Source organism: Eumetopias jubatus, unplaced genomic scaffold (genome assembly GCF_037043125.1).
Source record: "Eumetopias jubatus isolate StellerSeaLion01/CBP00866 unplaced genomic scaffold, mEumJub1_p1.0 scaffold_6, whole genome shotgun sequence".
Lineage (NCBI taxonomy): Eukaryota > Metazoa > Chordata > Mammalia > Carnivora > Otariidae > Eumetopias > Eumetopias jubatus.
Window position 1 is genome coordinate 101,354,418 of NW_028274812.1, and position 25,575 is coordinate 101,379,992.

Below are 25,575 nucleotides of genomic sequence, written 5' to 3' on the forward strand. Positions count from 1 at the left end.
TTACATCACCACATACTTTGTCAGGGCTCTTAATATTATTTGCTAAGAAGAAATCCAGAACCTGAAAATCAGGAAATCAAGAATGAAGTTTAAAAAATGTTTTGGAGCCAAACCCTCCTAAGGAGATGCAGAAAGTGGGAACACCCACACAGCAACTACGTGTAACACACATACTTACAACCAAATTCATTTTTTAAAAGCAGCTAGTTTATCCAATTAGAATCAGAATGCATTGCATTGTCCAATTTAAAGGCCTTAAAATTTTCATATGAAGGAGATAAAATCTTTCTGCCTTAAAATTTTTCAAATCAGAAAACTACAATCTAGATGTGAAAATTTAGTTTAATGTTGACATAGCTTCATGTTACAGGGCCAACCCTGAAAGGATGCCAAAGTAGGTGTAATTTGCTTTAGAACACAGTAAAATGGGGGGCACCTGGGTGGCTCAGTAGGTTAAGTGTCTGCCTTTGGCTCAGGTCATGATCCCAGGGTCCTGGGATTGAGCCCCGGGTTGAGCTCCCTGCTCGGTGGGGAACCTGCTTCTCCCTTTCCTCCCCGCTTACGCTCTCTCTCTTGCTCTCTAACTCAAATCAATAATATGTCAACTTATAGACTCATTCTGCATCCTGGGAAATATCCAGAAGAAAGGCATTTGCTTTAAATGAGGAAACATCTTTCCCAGCTCCATAGGAGAAAAAGCTCTGCACAGGGTCTTCAACCTGCCTTCCTCTGGCCCTGGGAAACATTAAATACCCTCTACCTAAAGTCTACAGAGAATTCACTTCTAGGAACCAAAGGGGCACTTGAGAATAAATGCACAGCGAAGGTGACATCTAAGGACATCACTTGAGCTGAATAAAAGCCATTCAAAAAGAAAAAAAAAAAAAGCCATGTGGAGAATCACAAGATATTGCCAAAACTGCAGTTAGACAATCAGCAATGAGACTATTGGTATGACAAATCCTGTTTCAGACCTGTTGACTTAGATTTACTTGCACAACTATAATTGGCCAAAACAGGAAATAAATGTAATGCATATATACTGCTCTAAACTTCTTTCTCTCCACCTTTTTCTTCCTACAGATAAAGCCGATGCTTCACCTGATTCTGAGAATCAACAGTAAGTAATGTATTTTTTTTAAGGTGAACATTTTATTATGCAAATATATTTATGCTTTTTTGGTGTTAAATGATATATTGTAAAAATAGCTATGATTTTCAAACCTCTGTTAATAACTTTTATTGAGAGTAATGAGCTTCACTTTTATACTCTTTTTAAGCTAAGAAAGTAACACGTAACTCTACTATTCCAAACGCACTTTTAGCGAATTTAACATTTAAATTAATTTTTACTTTTTATTGTAAAATAAGTAATATAATTTCCATATCTATGACTCTAGGAAACAATTATACTAGAACTTCCTTTAATAGAAAAATGAAAAACTAAGGATATATATGTCACATATTAAAAATTTTACTAATATTCACATATATAGATATGTGTTGATAAAGACATTATTAAAATAAGGAGCACAGGCTATTGCTAATAATTTTAAAATCTATCAAAACAAAATTATAACACCGACCTAGAGATAAAAAAATTTCATTAGGAATTATCAGCATAACATATATTTTCCGTCATGAAACTCGAAAATAAGACAAAAGACAGAAGTTTTCTGATCAAAAGTTAATCTACACAAGCAGCTACATTTACATGAAGATTTGAATATAATATCTGCTGAGGATATTTTATATAAGGAAGCAGTTGCCACAAAGAACTTCTTTTGGCAAATAAGAAGTGATATCTAATACGATACAAGGAGTTATTTACCCTGAAGAGGGAAGATTTTACTTTCAAAATATTTTATTAATGTTCTTCTCTATGGCTAAATGCTCTCCAGGGAGTTTAGGGAGGATTTATACTGTTGCCAGAGAAGATCTGGCATTGAGTCTTCTGCCAGTTAAAACCAAACCTACATCTGCCTGAATGACTCACCCTCTGGAGGAGCATCAAATGAAATTGCAAAGCCAGGAGCTATTCCATAATGTTGGGTAGTAAGGTCAGTTGGTGCCCCTGAACTGAGCTCAGATTTGTAAGAGGAAAAGGTAAATTAAGAGGAAGAGTGTCAGACCTCTAAAGTCAGGTCTAAATCAAATTGTGCTAATAATTCCAGCAATGCTATTTAGTAAATTCGAGTAAGGGGCAGTAAATCATATGTGGAAATAAAAAAAAAAAAAAAAACAGAAGGAAGATTAAATATGACATCTAAAGTTTGAAAAGACTGCATCAAATACTTTTCTGTAGTGATTGATACATAGCTGTGTGAGTACCCATAATGCACACATTATACACATATGTGTTGATGCTTTTATTTTTGAAAGATTTATTTATTTATTTATTATTGATTGATTGATTGAGAGAGAGTGGGAGGAGGGGCAGAGGGAGAGGGAGACACTCTCAAGCAGACTCTGGGCTGAGCATAGAGCTGGACACCAGGGGGCTAGATCCCACTACCCTGAGATCATGACCCCAGCTAAATGCAAGAGTAGGACACTTAATTGACTAAGCCACCTAGATGCCCCTGTGTTGATGCTTTTAATGGTATTTTTTCTGGCCTAATTGTCTGAAACATTTACATTCCCTCCTTTCAGGAACTAGGGCTTTGAGGCCAAACTGTCTGGGCTTATCACCAGGTTCTTTTGCATGCAAGCACATGGCATTTCATTATTAAATAACTGATCCTGGCACTGCAGATCTGTAATGTGGGGTGTTGAGTAATATTATGTACTCTCTAGATTGTTAGGAGTTTTAACGAGCCTGTAAAGAGTGACATGGTGCTTCACACAAAATCCAGAATAACCATATGATGGCATTATTATATGGCTCACTTAAAGGCAAAGGGATATGGCCCTGAAAACTTGCAATGTAAAGCATTTTATCTATTTATAAATTTAATCCCTTTACATTCACCTTTAGAGGTAATGCTTAAGAAGGATCTGGTTTTAATTTTCTCCACATAGCAAGGTAATTTTCCCAAAACCATATACTAGACAATCTGTTCTTCCTCTAATGTTTTTTTTATGCTACCTTGTTTGGTCTGTCTCTTATTAAATTTTCTATTTACCTTCATTGGCCCATTTATCCATTCCTAATATATTACCCAAATTTTGTCAACACAAGTTGAAGTCTATTTTAATAACTAATATGAAAAGATACCCAAATTAATCCTTCTTATAAAAGGTATATTCAGTTATTCATGGGCCAATCAGAATTTTTATTGGAGTTATAAAGAATTTTCATATTAATTTAATTAGGATTGATACCTTTATTGTATTAACACATACCATTTAAAAGCATGCAAATCTCTCAACTTATGTATATCTTTTTTTATGCCCTTTACTAGGGTTTTAAAATTGTCTCCAAAAAAGATTTTTTATTCTTGGTTATTTCATAAAGAAACTATATTTTTTTGTCCTATTGTGAGTTTTATATTTTCTTTTTAATCTTATTTTCTAGTTGAGTGTTGCTAGTATATGGCAATGGTATTTTTTATAGACTGATACTACATCTTGCAAACTTTTTTTTATGATTTACTTATTTATTTATTTCACAGAGAGAGACACAGCGAGAGAGGGAACATAAGCAGGGGGAGTGGGAGAGGGAGAAGCAGGCCTCCTGCTGAGCAGGGAGCCTGATGCGGGGCTCGATCCCGGAATCCCGGGATCATGACCTGAGCCGAAGGCAGACTCTTAATCACTGAGCCATCCAGGTGCCCCACATCTTGCAAATTTTTGATTATGGTGTATTCTCTAGGTAAATGGCCATATCATTTTAAAATAACACTAATATTATCTCTTCCTTTATGAGACTTACAAATATGTATTTTTTTTCTTTTCTTCATATTGGAGAGATCGGGACCTCTCCAATATGATGTTGAACAGTACCAGTGACATTGGTCATTCTTTTTTTGTTCTCAATATTAAATGACTGCACCTAGAATTTCTCCAATAACTATATTTGCTAGAGATATTTGGTTATATTGTCATTATCAAATTAATAATCTCTACTCTCCTTTTTCTTATTTTTAACTATACTGGGGTTGAATTTCACAACATATTTTGCCACATGATTTTTCTTTATCCATTAATGTGTTCAATATGACCAATAGATTTTCTAATTTTGAATTATTCTTTTTTAAAATTTTGAATTATTCTTACAGTCCTGATATAAAATTTACTTGATTATAAAAATCCTTGTTTCCATAAAATAGACTTATCAGGCAAGATATGCTTGTATAATTTTTGTAAGTATATGGTTTTCATTAATTAATAAGCAGTGATATGATGTCATTAGAGAAAACAACTTATTTTTTTCCAAGTGAGTGTTTCAAACTTAGGGTGGTCCTAAAATTAAAGTAAAGAAGAATTATATATATAAATTTATGCTTCAGAAAGACACAATTTCCTCTTCTGTTTATAATTAGCAGTAAACCATCAACATTTAGATTTGTAAATCTTTGAAATCCCTTTGACTTTTCTCTAGTCACACTTATGAGAAATCGCTGATCTCTTGGAAAAGGGAAAATTATGAGTGGCAGAGCAGAAAAACCATATAAAAGAAGAGACGTGGTGACATGCATGTAGCAAAATAACTCTTTTTAGGGAAATGATTTAAATTTCCAAAACATTGTAGAAACACTTGTACAATTTGTATCCCTTATAGAGCCCTTATAGGAATATGTTGTCAATTTTGTGAAAAATAACTCATTAGGATGCCAGTAAAATTCTCCATTATTTCAACAAAGTTACATATATAAAGGTTATCATATCAATATTTTAAACAGAAGATGGATATCCTAAGAAAACATTGTTTGAGCTCTCTAAGTTTTATGAGCTTTATTTTATATTTGAGGAACAACAGAAAAGGATTGACTTGTTAATATTGTGTTAATCTAATTTTCTCAAATGTGTTTAGTAACCTACCAGCAACTTAACAGCCACACAAATATTTATAGCAATGCATGACTTTTTTTTATCAAGACAGAAAATTCATTAAATGCTTTCATTCTTACCTGGAACCCCATGCCCCAAAAAGTATAATACAGTTTAGTGGGAAATGGATATTGAGGTTAAGAGAAATCTTGGGTTCTGTCCTAGCCATGCACTACCTAGCAATGATACCGTCAGGAGGCCACTTAATACCTCTGTGCCTCTGTTCTTCTCTTACATGATCACCATAATGCCTAAACTGTTGGCTACACCAGGTTGCAAAAAAGCAACTAATAGGTTTGACAAAATCAGAGCACTTTCCCAAGAGTTGATAATCTTTTTGCAATAAAGGGCTTTTCTTTTTCTGATTACTGTAATTACGGTACTACAGATTCATTATAGAAATTGCAGAAAAGGATGTCTCACCACATGAAGATAAACTCATGCTCTTGTATTTCTGTTTCATCTCATTTGTTCTTTGCCTGGCTTTTTGTCTGATTGTTAGTTTTGTAAGAGAAGGGAAGGGGGGATTAGGTCCTGCTTCTGTTGCTGTTCTCCAGGAAAATAATAATGTAAGCATTCTCAGATCTCCCTACACGTCAAGGTTGTCAGTATCACTATGCAATAAAATTTCTTCTGTTACCTTATCTTAAAACTGGTCTAAAATACCTATATCATAGTTTTTGTCATATATCCATGAGAAAAGCAAATCAGAGGTAACCCAATCTCTCAGTGTCTTTTTATTTTTATTTTTTTATTTTTTGAGAGAGAGAGAGAGTGAACAGAGGAAAAGTGAGAAGGAGTAGCAGACTCCCTGCTGAGCAGAGAGCCTGATGGCAGGGACTCAATCCCAGGACCCCAGATCATGACCCCAGTGGAAAGCAGGCACTTAACCAACTGAGCCATCCAGGCGCTCCAATCTCTCAGTGTCTTGCTCACTCATGTGCACCCTGAATGCAGAGCTGTAGCTCCAGAAGATTTCAAATTAGCACATTTTATGGACCTCCAGATTCATTCAAAAACAACCTAACCCTCAAATACCAAATTTGGAAATGTGTGTGATGCTGCTTGGGCTCCCATAACAAAATACTATTGACTGTGTGGTGTGAACAACAGAAATTTATTTTCTCACAGTTCTGAAGGTTCAAAGTCTGAAACCAAGGTGACAGTATGGTCAGTTTCTGGTGAGATTTCTCTTCTTGGCTTGCGGAGAGCTACCTTCTCACTGTGTTCTCACATGGTATCTTCTTGTATATATGGAGATGAGAGAGAGAGAGAGGATTCTCTGGTGTCTCTCCTGATATTTACACTAATCCTGTTGGATCAGGGTTCATTCTTATGACTTCATTTAATCTTAATCACTTCCTTAGAAACCAAAATACAAATGCAGCCACACTGGGGACTAGGGCTTTAACATATGAATTTTGGGAGGGCACAAACATTCATCCACAAAGGAAGCTAAGGATTTCCCATATACTGTGTTTTTAACTTTGAAGCATAAGCATTGTTTTTGTTAGAACACCATTGGAGACATCATTGCTGTCTAATACACTCTAACAAGAGGATATATTCTAATTTATTTGAACATTTTATCTCCCTACAATTAAGCATTAATAAATTATAATATTTTTATCCTTATAAATATTAATGTAATGAAAATGTATGCCTAAAATTTTCCAGTATATATTATTATTTCCTCAGGATTCCAAGAAGTTAAATTAGTAAGGCAAGGATGTGAACCTATTAAGGGTATTGATACAGATTGGGTGGGTAGTCTAATTTTCAAAGTCAGAAATCTACCTTCTGTTTTTAGATCCAGAAGGAGAATATTGCCTTTGGGGGGGGGGCGGAGGAATTTAATGCATTGTAATAAAGGGAAAGGTTTGAATGGGAATGAATGAGGACACTGGCTGCATGGGAGTAGCTGAAAGGTGGTTGAAAGTATTAAAGAAAAGTATTTTACTTCTTAGTGGACTTAACCTATGGTTCTAGGAATGTCAAGTATATGAGCCAGACTCATGACAGGTAAGAAATGGCAAATGATCATTAGTAATTTGAAAAGATCTTAATGAGGGTATATTTATAAAGGATTAAGAAGGGTTTAAGGAAACCAGCAAAAACTAATACAGGCACACCCCAGTATTACTAACAGTTGGGAGGTATGAATGGGCAATGTGAAGAACCCATTCCTAGAACCAGAGAGCAACTACATAGACAAGAATGTGGAACTAGAGTGAAATTGGGTAGTATATACTTAGCATTTATAGGTGTACTTCAAAATCTTCAATCAAGTACTTCCTTTTGTTCTTTAGGTCCCCATTGGAGGGTTGCTTCTGGGTGAATCCATTATCATTCCAGTGGCATCATGTAACAAATCTTCTCTTGTTATATTACTAATGAATTTGGAACAACTGAGATTACTACATTGTTTTGTTTTATTTTTCCTCCTGTATTCCTCAGAAGTTCATACACTAAACAATCCAATGCAGGTCTTTTTTCCCTGTGTTTTGTTTTCCCAGAAATGGCCTTATTCCTGGAGTTGCTTTTCCTGGCTTTTGTGTTGCTTCCATTCTTTCCTGCAAATGGACAGGTATGGTGGAGGGAGAAAATATTTTCAGAACAACTGAAGGAACCTATAAACAGAAATCTATTAGATCAATTTTCAAAAGTGAAAAGGAGTAGAGAGTCTGGTACATCACAAAGTCCTCATTGGTTGCTCAAGTAGTTAACACAATTAAGTCTAAGGCTGTGGTGACCAGTATTATAGCCTCTAGCCACATGAGGGTATTGAACACTGGAAATATAGATGGTCAGAATTGAGATCTGCATAATTACAAAGCAGAATTCAAGACTTAGTAAAAAAGGAAGGTAAAATATTTCATTAATAATTTTAATATTGACTGCATGATGAAAACATAGTATTTTGAAACTATTAGATAAATAAGTATATTATAAATATCAATTTATTTTGTTTATTTTTTCTTTTTCAAAGTGGCCACCCAGAAATTAAAATTGCCTTTGATGCTATCATTATATTTCTATTGACAGCAATAGTCTACAGGTTTAAAAGCTAATGAAACTCACCCTGTCCAAAGATCTTTACTGATTTCCTTATATTTAATTCATTACAATGTGATCCTCACAGAAAATTAGCAATATATTTATATAATCTCAAATTAGCAAAACTTCTTCACATACATCACCACATTTATTTTCATAGTCCATGTGTAAGAATAATAATACCTATTTTTTAAATTAAAAAAGAAACTTTAGTAAAGAGATTAAGTATTTGGATTTTTTCATGGTCTTACAATTAATATACAAAGAATAAGATGCTCTAATTATTTCTAATCTGCTGCTTCACTTTAATAATCCTAAGAACAGGATCAACGATTCTCTTAAATGTTTGGTGGGTAGGTATCTATATAAGGTGTCTATCTTCTGATCAGAAAAACTCTGAATGTGAAGTTTGGTCATTGCTGTCTATTTCCACATTCTCCTTTAACTCTGAGCATACAAGAATAGCTACGACTCCACAGATCCGAGTTCAGGCAATAGGTCAAAACTCATGTGGCATTCAGAAATATAGTCATTATGTTACCATAATTAATTTTCAATCTGAAGACAATTTATTCATCACCTCAATCTTATTCTAAAAGTTTGTTGCTTTCCCAATCTCTTTCCTAAGATTTTTTTAAAAATTTATTTATTTATTTGAGAGAAAGAGCAAGAGAGAGAAAAAGATAGAGAGCGCGCACCAGCGGGGGGAGGCGAGCAGAGGGAGAAGCAGACTCCCCGCTGATCAGGGAGCCCAGTTGCAAGGGAGATCAATCCTAGGACCCCAGGATCATTACCTGAGACAAAGGCAGACAACCAACTGAGCCACGCAGGAGCCCCTAAAGTTTTTTTTCATGGTCCTTTCCAATCCCCAGTTATCTCTCTGGTCCATCTCCTGGTCTTCATTATAAAATTATTTAAAAGAGAGATATATTTTGCTCTTTTGCACTGGTAAATGTTTGCTAATCGGATTTTCTACATACCTTCTTCCTGGTATGGTTTTTTCTGCACCTTCTCAATAGAAAACACTATTCATCCTTTATAACCTCAATCCAGACCATCTTTTGCAAAGCTTTCCTAACCTGAATAAGAATTGACCCCTTGTTTTTTATACATCTAGCAGAATCCACCTATCACTTCAGTTATCATGTGGTATTGTAATTATTATTCATGTCATATAATTTATCAAAATAAATTTCTTTTTTAAGATTTGATTTAACCATTTTAGAGAGAGAGCGACAGTGCACAAATAGGGAGGGGCAGAGGAAGAGGGAGAAAGAATTGAAATAAATTCTTGAAGGATAGATAGATACCTTATTAGATCCATTTTATGCTCCAACACTCTTCATATTCCCTGCCACCTAATAAAAGCTTTCTTGAAACTCATTAAAAAACAGCAAAGACATGTTTTCAGTAGGATTTGTATCTACAAAACATAGGATAAGAAGGAGGAAATAATTACTTCTTTCTCAGGGACCAAATTTTGATGTGTTTTGAAATGAAATTCTATTAAGCATGTTTTTGAGGGTCAATAGGAAATACCCAAGGATGTTATTTTATGTCTTAGTGTACAGCAGAGGTGGACCACTGCTAATAGTTCACATGTGCATTCTTTCTAGCTTAGGTGTTAGTAGCTGGGAATGTACCAGATCTGTGAGTACAGTGAAATTCACTAAAAAAAAGAAAAGAAATTCATTATTAGTCCCTGTCCTTAGGAACATAAAGCAAGTAGGAGAATGGATGCATAAATTAATAATGGCAATAAATGTGGTTAAACCTAAGTTGGCACTATTTGGAGGGCTTTGAGCAACCTCAGTATTGGGACAGGAGAGAATAACTTACCCCAATGTGTCAGGAAAAATCAACAAAGGGTCCGTCTGTTTAGACTTAGACTTTAAACTCTTGGTCATGTTCATACAACCTAACATTCATGTGTAATTTTAAGTCATCAAATATCTTAGACCTTATGAGAACAATTCACACACCGTACTCTACCTCCAGGGTAGACATCTCCCCACTGCCACACACACAATGATAAAATATACCAAAAATTTCAGCAGCTGATTTAATACTTTATTCTGTTATGAAAAAGGAACAGAGTCAGCAATGGCCCATTAACTGGATGATTTTGTTCCCTCTAAATGGCCTTGGAAATTTTTTAATATTGCAAAAGTACCTTTTCAGTGATGCGATGAAATCAGATCATATAATAAAATAGATCATACCATCTACCATAATAGAAAGAATAATTTTATGAGCACTGAAAGCACTTTGAACCTGAACATCCCTTCCCTAGATACATTTTAAATACAATATTTCTCTAAATACAGACCATATCAGGCCAAACTTTCCCTAAAGTCTAGGGTGAAACTTGAGGTCTACTCTCATCCCACCTGCTGTAGCCTGATTGAAGGTGAATGAATATGTCCTAATGTTTCTATTGTGTACCTTTATGGTTATAAAATATTATCACTCATATGGCTAGAAAAGGCACAGTAAGAATTCCCTTGAAACTAGAAATTGGCATCTGTGGCCTCAGAGGAGATTTTAATTTGTCATGCCATGAATTTCATTCTCCTTCTCAAAGCTTCAAATTACTTCTTTCCTATCTGTCATAACTTTGGCTCAGGTTCATTGGCAATGCTTAACAACTAATACTGATTTGAACTGAATGCTCTTTAAAATGATCTTTGTTCCCTCAAATTCGTTTATTCACTCTTAAATGCAATTTTAACAAATGTTAAGAAGATAATCCTAATTTTATCTCCCTTTAGGATCCATCCTTTACTGCTTTGCTAGCCACTCAAATGCAAGTCCAAAAAGAGATTGTAAATAAACACAATGAACTAAGGAAATCAGTCTCTCCACCTGCCAGCAACATGCTAAAGATGGTAAGAGGCAGTGAAAAAGCTAATGGTGTGAATCAGCAGTGATAAGAGCAGGGAGCTGGTAACTGACATCTCTTAAGAACTTTGTGCTTACAAAGTTTTGCTTCCATTCCACTATTTTATTTGAGCTGTGTTATGGGCATGCAGAAATTAATTTTCATTTTTAATGGTTAAATAATCTGTCAAGGATGCAGGGCTCTTAAGTCAGGAAGGCAAAATTAGAATCCAGATCTTCACACACCAAGGGTGAAGCCATTGCACTTTTTGTTCACTATCTGCCCTAGTCTAAAATAAAGGAGGTCCCTTTCTTTCATGTATTTTATTCTGTTTAAGTAATCTCTATGACAACGTGAGGCTCAGACTCAGGACCCGAAGAGTGTTGTAGGTAAATACGAGCCCACTTTCCATAGCATAGTTCATAAACACTAGACTATCTTCCATTTGAATGCAATGGGCTGCAAGTGGAATTGGGAATAATCTAGGCCTGCTTATTACTAAGAAAATATAATACGAAGACTTCACACCTTGAGTATTTAGAGTAGCCCCATTGCTAAAAATCCTACGTGTGGTTCCTGTACTATCATAAACTGTCAGATATGGTATTAGATAGTTCTATCAGTAGACACATCATTTATGAACTTCTCTTTATATGGATATTGGCACTGGAGCAGATAAACACACACAGAAACACATATACCCGTAACAAAAAGGTCTTTTCATAGCACTGATGATCAGATACTATATAGAAGTTTAAAGTAGTGCAACTCAATCTACCAATCAGATTATAAACCATATGCTTGTTGGAGTTGAATCTTTAAGTGTATTTTTTTCTTGTGACATTTAGGAATGGAACCAAGAAGCAGCAGCAAATGCCCAAAAGTGGGCAAACAAGTGCACTTTAGAACACAGCATGCCAGAGGCCCGAAAAACCAGTATGTAAATGAGTATTTTTTGAATAAATGAACAAATAAAATAATATTGGAAAAATCAAATAGAATGGAACATTCTGGGGTGTTATAAGAAGACTTCGAGAATAAATTGTTGCTTATACTGCTCTATTTATTTATTACTTTTTTAATTTTTATATTTTAGAGAGAGAGAGTGTGTGAGCGGCCGGGGCGGGGGGGGGGGGGTGAAGGGGGCGGGGAGTGGGGCAGAGGGAGAGAGAGAATCCCAAGCAGGCTCCATGTCCAGTGTGGAGCCTTACACCTTACAAAGGGCTTGATTTCACAACCCTGAGATCATGACCTGAGCCGAAATCAAGAGTTGGATGCTTAACCAACTGAGCCATCTAGGCGCCCCTAAGGTATTCTTTTCAAATTAAAGTATCTGTAGAAGGAGAGAGAATTAGAGGTACCATTTTGTGCTTGTTGATTGTTTACATTATGCAAATGACGTCTGAAGCAATACTTCATTTTTTCTTTCAACCAGCTCATGAGGCAACAGTTCATGTATCATTATTTCCAGATTTAAAGATGAGAAGACGAGGGCAGGGAAGGAATGACTTCCCCAAGACACAATCTGAAGTGTGTCATATACTGGAAAGTTAACCAGGCTTAATTATTTCTAATCCTCTGCTCTTTTTTGTGATATTGTGTAGCTGTTTGAAGTTTACATATCTCTTCTTTTGTATTCATAAGATACTAAATTATGGTGATTTTTTCCTGAATTTTGGGACTTTTGCTCTAAAAATACTTAAATTTTTAAAATCATGATAAATATTTTGGGTATGTTGGTTCATTTTTTAATTTTTGAATCCTTATCAAGTATTATAAATACTATGAAAGGAAAAATATTTTATGCATAAACCTTTACATCAAATATTTATTTATGTTATCAACCATAATATACATATAGGCAAGCTCAATTTGAAAGCAATGAATTTTTACTCTTAATTTCATCACACTATTACTCATATTGTTGATGCTGTTCTGTTAATGAAATTATGAAGAGAATGACTGCATTCAGTAGAAGATTAAAACAAATGGTCTTAAAGATGCAAGTCTACTATTAGATTCTTAGTTTCTTTTTTCCATACTAAAAGAGATACCCAAGAATATTTTATACTCTCTTGAAGCAGCAGGTAGACATTATACTTCAAGCTACCCAAATGTAACTCATAATGAGAGCTCGAAAAGATAGAGAAAAGTTTCTGGGCAACAACTTACTTATTTTATTGTGGTAAGAACACTCCGTGAGACTTACACCCTTAACAAATAATTAACTGTACTGTATGATATTACTGACTAGGTACAACGTTGTATAGCAGAATGTTTTCATCTAGAACTTATTCATCTTGCTTACCTGAAACTTTATGCCCATTGATTGGTAATTCCCCATTTCTCCTTCCCCCCATCCTTATCTATCACTGTTCTATTCTTTGATTCTATGAATTTGGCTCTTTTAGATACTTCATATAATGGAATCATGCAGTAGTTATCTTTCCGTGACTGGATTATTTCACTTAATATCATGTTTTCAAGATTCATCCATAGTGTCTCACCCAACTGTTGCAGAATTTCCTTCTTTTTTAAGGATGAATGACATTCATTGTATATATATGTGTGTGTCATTTTGTTCATCCATTCTTCTGTCCATGGATTTTAGGTTTCCTTATATAGACTACTGTGAAGAGTGCTTCAATGAATATAAAGAATGCTAATATCTTTTCAAAATCCTGATTTCAATTCGTTTGGATAAATCCTCAGAAGTGATATTACTGGATCATTTGGTAGTTCTACCTTTAATTTTTTGAGGAACCTCTATGCTTTTTTCCACAGCAGTTACCCCATTTTTTATGACCAACAAAAGTATCCAGGATTCCAATTTCTCCACATCCTTATCATCACTTGTTGTCCTTTTTATTTTCCCCATAATAGACATCCTGACAGGTATAAGGTGATATCTCACTGTAGTTTTGATTTGCATTTCCCTGTGATTAGCAACATTGAGCACCTTTTCACATACCCGTTGGCCATTTGTGCATCTTTGGAGAATGTCCAATCAAATCATGGTCAGAAAAGATCTGTAGTCAGTTCCTCAGGCAGCCTCCTGAAAGAGCTAGATCTTTGGGCATTCCATCCAACTCTTTCTCTTCCAGCCAAGAGGCTGGAAGCTCGGGTTTTTTTATCTGCTCACTCTGTGCTGAACTAGGAAGGGAAGCTATGGCAACTATGAACCCAAATCTCTATCCTCATCAGCTCCACATCTTGGTTATGCTAGATCTGTTAACATTGTCAGAGAGGCAAGTCAGAAGTCAATCCTCTGGGCAGCATCTGGAAAATTTGTGGCACTGGATGCCCAGTTCAACTTTTTCCCACTGCAGGGAGAAACAGGCAGCTATGGTATTTGCTTGCTTGCTGTGTGCTGAGCTGGTGAGATGAGCCATGGCATCTACCAATCCAAACCACCATCTCTGTTCTCCCCCACAAAGTAACACTGTAACTATGCCAAGTCCATCAGAGCTTCAAGACAAGCAAAACAGAAGTGTGTTCTTTAGGGAGCGCTGGAGAAATTGGAGCATTGGACACACTGATCAACTCTTTGCTTTCCCAGGAGGAAGCTGAGAACTAAGATTTTTCTTTTGTTTGCTCTGTGCTGTGCCAAGTGGAGGAGATATGGTATCTATCAGCTCAAGCCACCATCTCCATTATCCTACAGATGGCTAGCCTGTGCCTGACTGTCAGAGCTTCAAGACTACCAAGACAGAAGCCAGCCATCTGGGGAGTTTCCATAGGGAAGGTTGGGATGCTAGGCACAAGAACCAACTCCTTCCTTCCCCTGGGAGAAGTTGGGGGCCAGGGGACCTTTTCCTGGTCATATGGCAGGCACTGTGCTGAGGGTAGGCATTCTAGCAAGAGGGTGTCCCAGTTTCCCTACAGACTTCACTGAGTCTGGGTTCATATTCTACCAGGGTCTAGGAGCCTTTCAATTAGTTTTGGATTTCCCACCAAGGCAATTTTTTGGAAATTGTTGCTGGATCAGTGTGTTTGTTAGGGGAAGGAGAGTCCAGGGCTCCCTATCCACCGTCTTGTTGATGTCACCTTCAGCAAGGCTCTTCTTGCCTGATTCTAAAGGAGGAAGATTTGGCCTTATGACATTCTGATTTAGTGATTAAGAGAGAATCCAAAAGCTTTGAAATCTGCCAACCCTCCTGATGTCAGTTGCCTGTCAATTGGGGCTCTTATAGACTTCCTGTAGAACTCTTTTCCAAGTTCACACAAAATCATAATCATAAACATTTAGACAGGGTCCGATATGTGAAAAATCTCTGGTGAGGGTGGACAAGAGGAGGAGAAAAAGAATAAAAGTTGGTCACTGCCTTTTGCAAATTTATAGTACAAAGCTGAGCATAGGAGTCATTACAATGTGAAGAACTTAGCTTGAAAAAGAATGCATCTCTGAAACTCCAGAGGATTTTTGAATAATAAGGTCTTCTTAACCTATTCAAAGTTTTGCATGTTGATGCCGACCTCCATGTCCTAGACTGTTTTTTTTTTTAAGATTTATTTATTTTTGCGATGCCTGGGTAGCTCATTTGGTTAAGGGTCTGCCTTTGGCTCAGGTCATGATCCTAGGGTCCTGGGATCGAATCCAGCATCTGGCTCCTGGCTCTGAGGGGAACCTGCTTCTCCGTCTGTCTGCTGTTCCCCCTGCTTGGGCTCTCTTTCTCACAAATAAATAAATAAAATCTTTAAAACAAAGATTTATTTATTTTAGAGAGAGAAATAGAGTGTGAGCAGGAGGAGGGGTAGAGGGAGAGAGAAAGAGAAAGAGAAAATCCTCAAGCGACTCCCTTCTGAGTGAGGAGCCTGAACCAGGGCTTGATCTCAGGACCCTGAGACCATGACCTAGCTGAAATCAAAAGTTAGCCTCTTAACCCACTAAGCAACCTTGGTGTCCCTTGACAGATCTGTCTTCTATTCAGCTTTAGAGCTGAGAAAGACAGAAGCCCTTTTATTATGTATTAACAGTTATAAGTATAGGCACTGTGTTTGAAGGTCAGCATCCTTGTGTTCATATAGTTGATTTCTTTTTTTTTATGTTATGTTAGGCACCATACAGACATCATTAGTTTTTGATGTAGTGTTCCATGATTCATTATCTGCATATAACACCCAGTGCTCATTGCAACATGTGCCCTCCTTAATACCCATCACCAGGCTACCCCATCCCCTGGCCCCCCTCCCCTCTGAAACCCTCAGATTGTTTCCTGGAGTCCATAGTCTCTTATGGTTCATCTCCCCCTCTGATTTCCCCTTTCAGTTTTCCCTTCCTTCCCCTAATGTCCTCTGTGCTATTTCTTATATTCTACATACAAGTGAATCCATATAGTTGATTTCTTTTGCCATTGCATGTTTTATTGCTTCCTCAAGGATGATCCATTTCTATTTAGGTACAAAATGTGGTGAGAATCTCTTTATGTCAAGTTACCCTGCTTCCTGGTCAGATGCAATTCAAAACTGGTATGAGGAACACCATAATTTTATCTATGGTGTAGGACCTAAGAGTTCTGATGCAGTTGTTGGACATTACACCCAGGTAAGACAAACAAATGAAAATACTTCTACTACAAATGCTCTAATATGAAAGCATCTCTAAATTATGGCCAAGTCCAATGTTCAATTTGAGTAAGAGCCTGAATAGATGTAATAGTCCTGGCATTGGGTGGTACTTCATCTAGAGCTGTCATTTTTTCCCATCATTTGAAAAACTCTTGGTAAGGAAGCATATTCTGTAGTTTTTCAAACTTAGAAATGGATAAAATAGTGAAGGTAACTTAAGATTTAATATTTTAAAATTTGTGATTTGCTTCAATAATTGAACTAAATGTTTTCAAAAGGTACTTGGCTACAAACCATAATAGTAACATTTTTTCAGTTTTACATTTGCTATTACTATTTTTTCAATATTTTCCCTCTTCTTTAATGTACTCTCATATATTCCTTTTTGGAAGTGTAGGTTGTTTGGTACTCTTCTTACCACGTTGGATGTGGAATTGCCTATTGCCCCAATCAAGAAAGTCTAAAATACTACTATGTTTGCCAATATTGTCCTGCGTAAGTATATACTTTAGAGTTTCATGCAATAATCCTATATACAATTTAATATTTTTAAAATTCTTGTATAGAAAACAAATTAGAATATAAAACATATTTCAGTAAAGGGAAGGAATAAATCCTTTTTTCATTTTTTAAAATTGATGCATAGTTCATACACAATGTCACCTTAGTTTTATGTGCATGACATAGTGACAGGTCTATACCTTGTGCTATGTTCACCACATGTGTAGCTATCAGCAGTCACTATAGAATGCTATTATAACTACTTTTTTAATTTTTTAAAGATTTTTATTTATTTATTTGTCAGAAAGCACAAGCAGGAGGAGCGGCAGGCAGAGGGAGAAGCAGGTTCCCCACTGAGCAGGGAGCCTGATGTGGGACTCAATCCCAGGACCCTGGGATCATGACCTGAGCCAAAGGCAGACGCTTAACTGCCTGAGCCACCCAGGCACCCCATGCTATTATAACTATTACAATACTATTGACTATAGTCCCTGTGCTGTACTTTTTATCCCCATGACTTATTCATTCTATAACAGGAAACCTGTACCTCCCACTCCCCTTCAACTATTTTGCCCACCCCCCATTGCCACCCCTCTGGCAAACATCACTTTGTTCTTGTACTTATGGTCTGTTTCTGCTTTTTATTTATTTTTTTTGTTTGTTTTTTAGAATCCCTATATAAGTGATATCATATGGTATCTGTCTTTTTCTGTCTAACTTATTTTACTTAGCATAATATCATCTAGGTCATCTAGAAGGAATAAATCTTTGGAAATGCCTTTTAAGTTGAGATACATTCAACTTATCAGGGAAGAGACCAAGTTCTCAAATCCAAGTATAAAATCTGAAACTCTCTTTCCTCAGTTACAGCGTGACATCTTTTCTTTCAGTCGCCTTTCCATTCAGCTCACAGCTATTCCATGAGCCTGGGCAGTATGCATTTCTTTAGATTTGATATCATAAGTTCTCATCAACTTGACACTTTAGGAGGGTGGCAGCTTGACGGTTAAGCAAGGGATGGTAGTGGACTGGCAAGTAGGGGATGGCAGATTGCGATTTCAGCTCTGCCTGCTAAAAAGTTCCTTGCCCTGCTTATCTAAACAACTACCTACATTGTTACCATCACAGATGTTTCATTCTTTTGTGTCTCAAAGATTTTTCAAGAGATTTTTTAATGTACTTCAGAATCCAGAAAAGAACATCTTCAGTCTTTGCTTTTCAGAAGTTTTCACAAAATCTCCATAATGAACCATCCTTTAAGGTCTTGACCAGTAGCAGGAAATATGTTCTTTCATCAAGGATTATGTTTGAATTTACCTACAATAAATTCTATGGATATACTGAAGATCTAATCTCAACTTATCTGTTAACCTTGCTTTCTTTTAATGTGTGAAGTTTCTTGCCCCTGGAGACGGGGGGACCCCTAGAACCAAGGCTCCTAGAGGATTTATTTTGAGATTGTAGATAACCTGAGCGTATGGATCTCCAGGGTGAGAAGTATGACCTCCAATGTCATTTTCCTGCAAGCACTTCTTAGGGTTTAGTTAGTTGAATTGAAAGAATTGAATTGAAAGAATTGAAAGGTCCTAGGAGAATGCATCCAAACTCACTGGCTGGCTGTAAGAGGGGAGGTTCTGGAGCCAGGCATCTGAAGTGAGAGTTTTGGAGTGAAAAATGAGGGAAAGCAGGGGCAAGAAAACTTCCAGAACATGTTTGTGTCTATTTCACATTTTTCCAGGGGCTCACACATGTCAGTTATATTCTGTGCAGAGAATGAGATTCAGAGGCATGGCATTGTGTTTTTGGCCCACTTGGTACAATTGAGACTTTGACTCTCTTGAGTAATATTCATCAATGAGATGTAGGCTAGTTACTGTAAGACTAGTATACCTTAGCGATTAGTGTTAATAAAACTGTTTTTTTAACATTCCCATTTTGTAAATATTAAAATCTCACACACAAAGCCTCTAGACATTCAAAAACCTTTTAAGCACCCCTACTCCCAAAAATATACACCAAAAACTACTTTAAAAATCATTACTTCCATCTTTTTTTAAAGGTTTTATTTATTTATTTGAGAGAGGGAGATATAAAATTATATGTAACTTTAAGCATTTCCATACTGCAACCCTTTGTCTCCCGGTAACTTGTAGAGTCTCTCTAAGGGATATGTTTTATCACTAACCAGCACCTTAGAGTATACTACTTTAGCAATTTGACCAAGTCTTTTGGGGGAGAAAGAATGTTGTCATGTTGAAATGTATTCTGAATATTTTAGACCTTATTAATCCCATTTCAATTGCTCAGGCTGTGAAATTATGGTCAAGGAATTGAGTGCACATGTATGTTATTTTCTTTACATTGATATCTGCGTACATTTTGGGAATTTTAGTTTTCCAGTTATTTGACATGATGAAAAACATTTACCAAATATTCAGGCATATATGGTGATAGATGCTACCCTGGGAACATAAACTAAACTGAAAAATGAAAAATGTTTGACATTTTTTTTTCAAATTTCAGTGGCAATCTGCTTAGCAGGATTCATACCCCTTACCTAAAAGGAGAACCTTGTGCCAGCTGCCTTTATCACTGTGACGATGGACTATGCAGTAAGTTTGAAGTCGTTAATTTGCTAGTATATATAATAGAATGATCTGGCTTTTTTTTTTTCCTTTATGAGTATCTTTTATTTTTAAAAATTATTTATTTAAATTCAATTTAATTAACATATATTTCATTATTAGCTTCAGGGGTAGAATTTAGCAATTCATCAGTTGCATATAACACCCAGTGCTCATTCCATCAAGTGCCCTCCTTAATGCCCATCACCCGGTTACCCCAACCCCCTACCCACCTACCCTCCAGCAACCCCCAGTTTGTTTCCTAGAGTTCAGCATCTCTTATGGTTTGCCTCCCTCTCTGTTTTCAACTTATTTTATTTCTCCTTCTTTTCCCCTATGTTCTTCTGTTTGTTTCTTAAATTCTGTATGAGTGAAATCATATGGTGTTTGTCTTTCTCTGACTGGCTTATCTCACTTAGCCTAATACCCTCTGGTTCCAACCATGTTGTTGCAATGGCAAGATTTCATTCTTTTTGATGGCTGAGTGATGTGTGTGTGTGTGTGTGTTTGTGTGTGTGTGTGTGTGTATCTTCTTTATTAGTTCATCTGTCGATGGACATCTGGGCTCTTTACATATTTTGGCTATTGTGGATATTGCTGCTATAAACATTTGGGTGCATGTGCCCCATTGAATCAATATGTTTGTATCCTTTGGATAAATACCTAGCAGTGTAATTGTTAGGTCATAGGGTAGCTCTCTTTTTAACTTTTTGAGGAATCTCCATATTGTTTTCTGGAGTGGCTGTACCAGTTTGCATTCCCACCAACAATGTAAGAAGGTTCCCTTTTCTCTGCATCCTCACCAACATCTGCTGTTTCCTCAGATTCATTCTAGCCATTCTGACCTGTGTGAGGTGGTATCTCATTGTAGTTTTGATTTGTGTTTCCCTGATGCCAAGTGATATGGAACATTTTTTTCATATGTCTGTTGGCCATTTCTATGTCTTCTTTGGAGAAATATCTGTTCATGTGTTCTGCCCATTTCTTGACTGGATTTTTTGGGTTTGAGGTGTTGAGTTTGATAAGTTCCTTTTAGATTTTGATACTGGCCCTTTACCTGATAAGGCATTTGCAAATATCTTCTCCCATTCCATAGGTTGCCTTTTGGTTTTGTTGACTGTTTCCTTTGCTGTGCAAAAGCTTTTGATCTTGATGAAGTCCCAATATTTCATTTTTGCTTTTGTTTCTTTTGGCCTTGGAGATGTGTTTAGCAGGAAGTTGCTGTGGCCGAGGTCAAAGAGATTGTTGCCTATGTTCTGCTCTAGGATTTTGATGGATTACTGTCTCACATTGAGGTCTTTCATCCATTTCGAGTTTATTTTTTGTGTATATGGTGGAAGAGTGGTCCAGTTTCATTCTTCTGCATGTGGATATCAAATTTTCCCAACATCATTTTTTGAAGAAACTTTTTTCCATTGGATATTCTTTTCTGCTTTGTCAAAGATTAGTTGACCATAGAGTTGAGGGTCCATTTCTGGGGTCTCTATTCTGTTCCACTGATCTATGTGTCTGTTTCTGTGCCAGTACCATACTGTCTTGAAGACTACAGCTTTGTAATAAAGCTTGAAGTTTGGCACTGTGATGCCACCAGCTTGGCTTTTCTTTTTCAACATTCTTTTGGCTATTTGGAGTCTTTTCTGGCTCCATACAAATTTTAAGATTTATTTGTTCCAGCTCTGTGAACAATGTTGATGGCACTTTGATAGGGATTGCATTAAAAGTGTAGATTGCTTTGGGTAGTATAGATATTTTAACAGTATTTGTTCTTCCAATCTATGTGCATGGAATGTTTTTCCATGTCTTTGTGTCTTCCTCAATTTCTTTCATAAGTGTTCTATAGTTTTCAGAGTACAGAGTTTTCTCTTTTTGGTTAGGTTTATTCCTAGATGTCTTGTGGTTTTTTGGTCCAATTGTAAATGGGATGAATTCCTTGATTTCGCTTTCTTCTGACTCAATGTTAGTGTTTAGAAATAGGGCTGATTTCTGTGCACTGATTTTATATCCTGCCACTTTGCTGAATTCCTGTATCAGTTCTAACAATTTTTTGGTGGCGTCTTTTGGGTTTTCTACATAGAACATCGTCCGAAGAAGAACATGGATGCAAAATTCTCACCAAGGCACTAGCTAATAGCATCCAACAGTACATTAAAAGGATTATTCACCACGACCAAGTGGGATTTATTCTTTGGCTGCAAGGGTGGTTCAACATCTGCACATCAATCAATGTGATATGCCACATTAATGAAAGAAAAGTTAAAAACTATATGATCCTCTCAGTAGATGCAGAAAAAGCATTTGACAAAATACAGCATCATTTCTTGATAAAAACTCTCTGCAGTGTAAGATAGAGGGAACATACCTCAATTTCATAAAAGCCATAGACTCCTTTTTTTTTTAAGAATTAGGAAATCTTCTGATTGTAACCAACTTAAGCAATGCCTTCATGCAAAAGACAAAAATAAAAGTATTCAATAGAGTGTGTTTGATAAAAAATTTTACACAGTATCTATGTATTATTTGCAGTGAAAACCCCATTACCATGTGTAACCTAAAGAAACATCTACCATCAATGTATATGGACTTGTTACATATTGGCATATATAAAAATGTTTCTGTGGAAATAATTCATTGTAATTAAATACTTTTCCTATTGAAGTTAATGCAATTACATCAAAAGTGGCATTTTATAAAGAGAAAATATGTACAAAATATAAAAGTGTGAGAACACAGACACAGTTCAGTTCAGACACCAAATAATCTTTATATATCAATGAGTTCATCATACTAAATTCTTCATTTTCCCCATAGTATGTTTAGAATAATCAAATTTAATTTAATAACCACTCACACTTGTGTTTGCTAGTAAATTTTACATACTTTTAAAATGTCAGTCAAATCTGCATATAACATTATTAGCTCACGGAAGTCTCAAAATATTTTGGAAAAAGGATTAAATTTAGTGTCATATAATATCTCATGTTTAGTATTGTTATGGATATAAATACAAAGAGTTGGTACTTTTGTTTAGTTGCGATATGTTATTAAAATTATTATGAACAAACAGCTAACCACTAACAAAAATTTTTACCTTTCCAAATGCATTCACTAGATTGAACTGTACCATTCTCTCTGAGTGAATTGCATAGCTCTAATTCAGAATATTGAATGATATCAAAGCTACACATCCATTAAAGAAAAAAAATTTTCTCCTCTGCTGAATACTATTTGTTAAGGGATTTGGAATTTACCCTGTTAGCAATAAGCAACCAATTGAAAGACTTTTACACAGAAGAGTGATGAGATCAGAATTGTTTTATAAAGATCTGGCAGTAGTGTGGAGAAACAAGTGGATGCAAGCCAGCTTGGAGACTGTTGAAAACATGGGTTTGAAAAACAAATGAATGTTTTTACTGAATTCTGACAAAATGAATGAAGAGAAATGGACAGTAAGGAGCAATAGGTAGGAAGTAGTAAAACCAGTGTTTGTTACTTGCACTTGGTAAATGCTGATAAAAAGTAGAGAGCAATGAGTTCATGTTGATTCCCAGTTCCTGATTTGAATTACTTAGTAGGTAGGAGTTTAATTTCTCTTATCCTGGGGGAATTGAGTTGGGAGTTGGGGAGTAACTCCAAAGAAATGCCACACTTGGAGGTAAAATGATGAATTTAGTTTGAGAGTTATTGAGTTTGTGGCCACTGGGGAAATTCAAAGTAGAAATGTCTGATAATCATAGTGCAATTCCCTTTTGTTTTTACATCCATATCTTCTCATAATGATTTCTTACTCTTGAAAGAAAAACTAGTGGCACTAGAATCTGGATAGAGCAATAGTGTCTAATATAAATTTTTTCAATAATGGAAATGTTCAATATTTGCACTGTCCTGTAAAGTAGCTCCTAGATAGACTGGTTATTGAGCATTTGGAATGTAACAAGTACCACCAATGACCTGAAAATTTATTTTTTAATGTTATGTAATTTTAATTAATTTAAGTTTAAATTTAAACAATCACATGGCTAGAGGCTAAAATTTGGACACTGTAATTGTAGAGAGACTCATTTAAGCTTATTTTATTTTCTGAAGGAAGAAAATAGGTCAATTCACTTTAGAAACATTCCAAAAAGCTCAAATTTTAAAAGAAATGATGGATTAATGTGTCACTTTGTATCATAATGTGATACCAACTTCTTTGCTCAATTGTCTTCTCCCCACTTACATTGAATTTATTGTTTGCACTGCTGCTATGGAGGAAAACGATAATGAACTGACTAATTTCTTTGTTTTTATTCCAGCCAATAGTTGTGAATATGAAGATGGTTATTCTAACTGTAATGCTTTGAAGAAAAACTATACCTGTAGCCATAATTTTGTCGAGACAAATTGCAAAGCTTCCTGTGACTGTGAAGACAAAATTTATTAAAGGCCCAATATAGACTGAGCAGGGCTAAGTGAAGAAGGACCACATCATCTACTTAGATTTGACATTAGCACAGATGTTGTAAGCATGTTAGCTATAAATTTTATTGCAAATAATGAGTCTTTTTCTCTTGGATCTACTTTTTATTTTATAGAAATCTCTTTCATACAAAGGATTAAAAAATAACATAATCTATGATTATCTGTTGCTCACGTAAAAATCATGAGCAATAAGGAAACTCTGAGAAAGCATTATGGACCAGAAAAGACTAAGAAAACATGAGAACTAAATGGAATGTGGTCTCCTGCGTCAGATCTTTGAACACAAAAAGGTCATTAGTGGAAAAAGTGGTGAAATCTGAATAGAATCTGAATTGTTTCTGATAGTAACATCCATTTCTTAGTCTTGACAAATGTACCAGAATAATGCAAGGTGATAACATTAGGGGAAACTAAAGCTGGGTGAAGGGTGTATGGGAATTCTCTGTACTATCTTAGCAAAATTTCTGTAAATCTAAAAATACTTCCAAATAAAAGATGCATTTTAAAAAACAACAACAACACCTTTTTTTTTTCTTAGCTCTATAATGTTTGGAAAATTTTTCTCCTGATTCTCTGGTTATTCTTTCTCAGCCAGTCCCCCACCCAGTGTCAATTCCTCTATTCCATTGCTAAATGTTTGCTTTATCTTTCTCATGGACCTTTCAGATATATCAGTTACTGGACTGTCATATTAGTCTCACATCCTTATCCAGTGTCAAGATTCACAAATTGTTTCAAAGACAGATATAGTCATAGGGTAAAGGGAAAGCAAGGAGAGGTTCAAGACCACCAATGCAGCTCCTGGATGCTATTTTTGCAGCACATTCCTTAACTTCTAAAGAGAAAGACTTCTTATCCAGTCTACTTTCAAAACCTTTCCATAGACTTCTTAAGTACTCAGATAATATTCACACTCTTAAACTGATCTGCAAGAAGTTAAATGATTTTTTATACTCTCCTTTCTAATCTCACTTCATTCCACTTTCTTTTATTTCTTATGCTCCAATAATGATCAATGATTTTATTAAATTCTCTCAAGTTCCTCAAGTTTTCCTTATCTAAGGGCATTTGTGTTTGCTATTAGCTCTGTCTGGAAGATTCATCCTTCTATTATTTGCTAGAATGACTCCTTCATATTAAATGCCATTTTATCCAAGAGATTCCTTTGAGCATTTAATATGAAGAACTCCCCCCATTCTCTCATAGCTCCTTGTATTTTCTTTCATAATAATCTTCACAATGTAATGCAATTCATTCCTGCATTCAACAAATATTTATTGAAAAATGTCTCAGGTATTTAATTAGGGACTTTGAAATAGGGTGATTAACAAGAGAGACAGAACAGTGAGTACAAAGCTGTTGAGGTAGGAATAAAGTTGGCATATTTGAGGAAAAGCAAGAAACATAGAATGACTGGAGCAGAATGAGCAAGGTAAAGATCATTTTGAAGGAGACCAGAGAGTTAGGCAGAAACTTAGTCACATGGTGTGCTCT

The 25,575-nt window shown here is 35.8% G+C and overlaps 1 protein-coding gene across 2 annotated transcripts; it reads left to right on the forward strand.

The window, feature by feature from the left end:
* Positions 1-1,077: 1,077 nt before the first annotated feature.
* On the forward strand, positions 1,078-24,575 carry LOC114204497 (cysteine-rich secretory protein 2-like). 2 transcript variants are annotated; one of them, XM_028097707.2, is made up of 8 exons: positions 1,083-1,120; positions 7,509-7,579; positions 10,821-10,937; positions 11,779-11,866; positions 16,330-16,475; positions 16,896-16,993; positions 19,523-19,611; positions 23,916-24,575. In XM_028097707.2, exons 1-8 carry the CDS (start codon positions 1,093-1,095, stop codon positions 24,041-24,043), a joined length of 765 nt encoding a protein of 254 aa, XP_027953508.1. In that variant the 5' UTR covers positions 1,083-1,092; the 3' UTR covers positions 24,044-24,575. The 2 variants fall into 2 exon arrangements, with proteins under 2 accessions (XP_027953509.1, XP_027953508.1); XM_028097708.2 differs by lacking the exon at positions 7,509-7,579 and having other exon boundaries at positions 1,078-1,120.
* The last annotated feature ends 1,000 nt before the right edge of the window (positions 24,576-25,575 follow it).